Source organism: Cibotium barometz, chromosome 42, assembly GCF_041138505.1.
Source record: "Cibotium barometz isolate CiBa-2024 chromosome 42, ASM4113850v1, whole genome shotgun sequence".
Lineage (NCBI taxonomy): Eukaryota > Viridiplantae > Streptophyta > Polypodiopsida > Cyatheales > Cibotiaceae > Cibotium > Cibotium barometz.
The window spans coordinates 35,323,307-35,328,554 of NC_141087.1; the positions used below are offsets into that span (position 1 = coordinate 35,323,307).

At 44.7% G+C, this 5,248-nt stretch overlaps 1 protein-coding gene across 1 annotated transcript; it reads left to right on the forward strand.

Moving 5' to 3' along the window:
• Positions 1–3,356: 3,356 nt before the first annotated feature.
• On the forward strand, positions 3,357–3,911 carry LOC147614426 (uncharacterized). Its single transcript, XM_086780528.1, has one exon. It carries the CDS (start codon positions 3,357–3,359, stop codon positions 3,909–3,911), a length of 555 nt encoding a protein of 184 aa, XP_086636654.1.
• The last annotated feature ends 1,337 nt before the right edge of the window (positions 3,912–5,248 follow it).

Consider the following 5,248-nt stretch of genomic DNA (forward strand, 5'->3'; position numbering starts at 1 on the left):
CCATGTCAGCCTCCTCCACCGTTAGCTTTTCGAGGTAGGCTACATGCTCTGTCGTGTACTCATTTTGGTGGGTTGTGCACTTAGTACTTATTGCTTCCATGATTCGGTTGTACAGCACCAAAATGTCGGTGGGAGGGTATTGAGTTTCATTGCGGCTACTTAAGAAGTAAGTATCATTGGCCTCGTCCCAACCGACGTGTTGTAGCTAAATATGGCTTTTCCCTAGTACAGTTATAGATATTGGGTAATGTGAAAGGTCCTTTGTCTTTGCTTAGTCTAGGTAGTAGGGAAGATTTGTGATTCTTGAATGATACGACACCATGCCTTGAAGTTAAGTACAATAGGATGTAAGAGCAGGTGGTAGATGTCCTCTAGGCATTCTTAGGCAAAATCTCCACTATAGAAGGCCATGGCAAAAATTGGGTGGGTGTAGGAGTGAAATTATATACTATGGTGGTAGGGTTGAAGTAAGATCTAAGTGATGTTGGACGAATGCGGTTGTGATGGAAGTGAAGTAATAAAGAAAAGTTTGTGATATTGTGCGTAGGTGCAAGGCCAAGCTTGCCAAGTCAGTTGCCACATTCAATAGTCTTTCATGTTCTTCCTTGTTTAGGCTACTTACCTTTGGGGCTAACTGCGGCACTACTATTGTTGTTGCTAGCTCATGATTATGATGTCCTCGCAAAGTATTAGGTTCATCGGATGTCGAATGTGCCGATCGGAAGATTGAATGTCCGTATTCACTTGCAGATGTTACGCATGTGAATGGAAAATACACAACGGACGACAACATACGTATGTCCCACCATCGGAGCGGGCACCAAACTTTGCACCAGTATGTCCTCGCAAAGAGTGAGGTGCATCAGATGTCGGATGTGCCATTCGGAAGAATGATTGCCCCGATTCTCAAGTGGATGATACGTATCATGTGAATGGAGGCATGCTTCTTTACATCATCCTTGATCTTCTTTGAAGTCTTTCTATATTGAGGTGCTCCTCGAGCTCCTTGGCAGCTCTCACCTTTGTAGCCTCTAGCTCCGTTTGCATGTCAGTGATTTGTTTGGCCTACAACTCTATTTTCAACTGAGCATCCTGTAACTATCTCTCCAAAGCCTTGTACTTTTCTTCTTGCCTCTAGGAATGCTCTTGTAAACTTTTGACCTGTGTATCTCTGGCTTGAATGGCCAGTGTATGTTCTTGTGCCGATTGTTCTAGCACTTGCACTCTCTCTTTTTCAGGAGCTTTTCTGCTTCAACTAACTGATTGACCTGCTGAATATAGCCTTGCTAGCTAGCTTGGACCCGTGCAAGCTCTTCTTGGGCTTGATCTCTTAGTGTCTGGGCAATAAGCATTTGTGTTTTGCAATGGACCTTCTCCTCTTCTCTCCAATTATAGATTTGCATTGCATGCTTCTGGAGTTCGATCATGGCTCGCATATAACCATATTCACTTTGTTCAACTCTGTCTCCTGCAAGTGTTTTATATGCTTGATAGGATTGTCGATCTGCATAATCCAAGGTATTCTGATTTGCAACTGCTTCTATTGCAGTAACAGGTTGTGGTGGAAGGAGAGGTTTATTGGGGTGCAACTGACCCTTATTCTTAAGTGATGTGAGCATAGCAGCTGCTAACTGCTCCTTCTGGATCCGAGTTGCTGCATCATTGGGTGTTACCTCAGGAGGTGGGGATCAAAATTTGGAAGGTCATCTGTATTCAACAGATTTTCTAAATCTGCCAACCTCTTCCTTTCTTCATCAGCTTTGTCGTTTCTTTTCAGCCTCCTCTGCCTCGGCCTGGGCCATCTATGCTTCCATCTCTTTAGTAGCTACCTCTACTACTTTTGCTTCCTCTGCTGCCTTAGCTAGAGCCTGTGCCTCTCTTTGTTGCCTTCTTTCGGTGGCTACAGTGGCTGCTCTCCTCTCTGATGATACGCTTGACCATTGAACTGCAGCATCTGCTTGTTCTTTGTCCTTCTTCTCAGCTGTCTTTCTTGATTCACCTGCTTCCTATTGTGTCATCTACCTTGTTTGCACTGGGTCAACTCTCTGTCTTTTAGGCTCTTCCTCATCGATTTCTTCGATCCTCCTTGTCTTTGCTGCATAACCAAAATTTGTTCTATCTAATCTCCATGCACCCATATGATATATCAGCGGCATCAAAATCATGGGATTAAGCATTTGGTCCTGATGCTTTGTACAGGCTGTTCTGATCTCCTGAGTGAAAAAATTAGCCCAATTATTTTGTGCTGCTGAGGATGGCATAGTCTGGCTATAAAACTTGGTGCAAGTATATTATGGTGGTTAGCTGGCTCGATCCGGGTGAGCATCCTTAAGACCCTGGCTAGCTTTACAAGCTCTTGCCTCCTTATGTCCTCAAAAGGGATCCCTCCTCTGTGCTTCTGCCAATTGTACTGCACTATGTTGAGATAACAAGCTCTAGCCCCGATATATCTCCTGGGTGACTATCATTTATGTCACCGCCTATGTTGGTTGTACTCGTGGTGTAGTTAGACTGCCACTTATGTTTTTGGTTTGGGTTCACATATGAACCACGTATTCTAGGGTTTGACATATAGGGTATACCCCTCTTCTATTGTAGTGTTGTTGTGTGCTATTTTCAACTAAGTGAAGATAAGCTTCAGCCTCCACATCTTGTGTCTCCTCTCTTGTGTATGTTGTGAAGAAGCTGCAATCGAGTCTCCTCCCTCTCTCCCGCATTCTTTACATGGTATCAAAGCTTGGTTCGTGGGAGGAGCTCAAGCATCAAGTAGAGGTCGCGATACCCTGGTAAGAGGATTTGCGCCTCCTTTCATTTTGGACGTTGGGGAGCATATCTCTGCAGGTACACAGCCGTGAGTGCAAGGTGCACTGTCACTGATTTCGACGCCCCCTGGGGTGAAGCTCGGGTGCATTACCCTGAGAAAAACGATCTGCGAAGTTGTTTCTGACGCGTCGAAATTACGGTTTGGGGCCGTTTCGAGGTCCGTTTTGGCATCGCAAAGTTTTCGCAGGCACTCAGGAGAAGTGGCCACATTTTTTACTGTGTGTCCCGTATTTTCGCCTGTGTGTAATTTGTGACAGAGAGGCTGCTATGTGACACTGGTGCAGAGATTCTGAGAAACACATGCCAGTTTGGGTTGCTGTGTTTATGCATATTCGTCACTTAAAGTGACTCGTGGTTGCTTGCCACTGTCCCTGTGAGGCTGTTTGCAGAATTTTTGTTGTTTGCCCTTGTGAGGCATTTGCTGTGTTTACAGGTTGCTGTTGCAGTTCGTGATTTGTAAAATGTCTGAGAATCTGTCTACCATTGTCAGTGAGAAGCTTGACAAGAACAACTTCCAAGCATGGAAGTTCAGGATGACAAACTTCCTTATGGGAAAGGCAGTTTGGGAGTACATCAGTGGTGAAACTGCAGAACCAGTCTTAGGTGTTGCTTCCACTCCTGCTGAATTGAAGGCCTTTAAAGAATGGCATGAAAAAGCCAGGAAATGCTTGTATTGGTTGTCTGTCAGTATTTCAGATTCTATGATTGTGCATATACAGGATGTAGAGACGCCTAAGGAGACATGGGATACATTGGTGAAGCTGTATAGCACAAATACCAATGCACGAAAGATGCAGCTCAAGCAGGAGTTACACAATGTGCAAAGGAAAAATCTGAATATAAATGAGTATTCCTTGAAGGTGAAAGGCCTTGCAGATTCTCTTGGCTCCATTGGAGCACCTGTTGATGATGAGGACTTAGTGTCTGTGACCTTGAATGGTCTTGGGAAGGATTATGCACAGTTTCGGACATCCATTGGAGTCCGTGAAACATTTCCTGATTTTCAGGAACTTATTGCTCTCTTGCTGAGTGAAGAGCAAAGGAATGGTGGTTCAACCACCTCAACTTCCCAAGAGTCTGCTTTCTAGGAGTAGAATGTGAAGCTCAGTGTAGAGACAGGTGAGCTTCTTGAAGATATTACTATGTACAGGCGCATAGTAGGTAGCTTGATTTACATGACTATAACCAGACCAGATTTGAGCTATGCTGTGGGGCTGGTGAGTCAGTTTATGCAAGCACCGAGGAAGCCACATTTGGATGCAGCTAGACGCATACTGCGGTATGTGAAGTCCACATTGCATTATGGACTGTTTTATGAAGCTGGGTGTGCATTACAGGTACATGGGTACACAGATGCTGATTGGGCTGGTAGTGTCTCAGACAGGAGATCTACTAGCGGTTTTATGTTTTCCCTTGGGAGTGCTGCCATCAGAGTTGGAGCAGCAAGAAGCAGCTGACAGTTTCCTTGTAGAGCACAGAGGTTGAGTACAGGGGTGCAGCGATGGCAGCATGTGAGGTAGCTTGGTTACGGAAGCTACTTGCAGATATGGGACAGTCTGTTTCATGCAACAGTTGTCATTCATTGTGACAACATTAGCAGCATCATGCTTGCTAATAACCCAGTTTATCATGCTAGAACGAAGGACATTGAGGTGCATTATCACTTTGTGAGGGAGAAGGTTCTAGCTGGTCAGATTGATCTTGTCTATGTCAGCACTCAGGAGTAGGTGGCTGATATTTTTGCGAAGGCATTGGGTACCGAGAAGCTTCGCAGATTTAGGAGCTTGCTTGGTGGTGTACTTGAGATGGATTTGAGCTTGAGGGGGAGTGTTGAGATATCAAGATCTAGCCCCGATATCCTGGGTGACTATCATTTATGTCACCACCTATGTTGGTTGTACTCGTGGTGTAGTTAGACTGCCACGTATGTTTTTGGTTTGGGTTCACATATGAACCACGTATTCTAGGGTTTGACATATAGGGTATACCCCTCTTCTATTGTAGTGTTGTTATGTGCTATTTTCAACTAAGTGAAGATAAGCTTCAGCCTCCACATCTTGTGTCTCCTCTCTTGTGTATGTTGTGAAGAAGCTGCAACCAATCGAGTCTCCTCCCTCTCTCCCGCATTCTTTACACACTATACCTGCTAATGCCTTGTCAATATTTTGGAGGTGATGAAATGGTTCTTTAACCATTGGAAAGTTATAAGCACTCCTGACAGCATCTATTTGCATTGTAAATTCCTTCACCTACCCTCGGTGTCCTGGTAGGTTGTGTTTCTTCCAATTCTTCAATGTCGATTTGTCCTAGTAGGCTTACTGTAGGGGTCCTAGATGATGAGGGCTTGCTATCCACCTCAACCACAGGTGGTTGGGATGGGCCTACAATAGGAGGATTTTCTATAGGATTACCTTCCGCATCATAT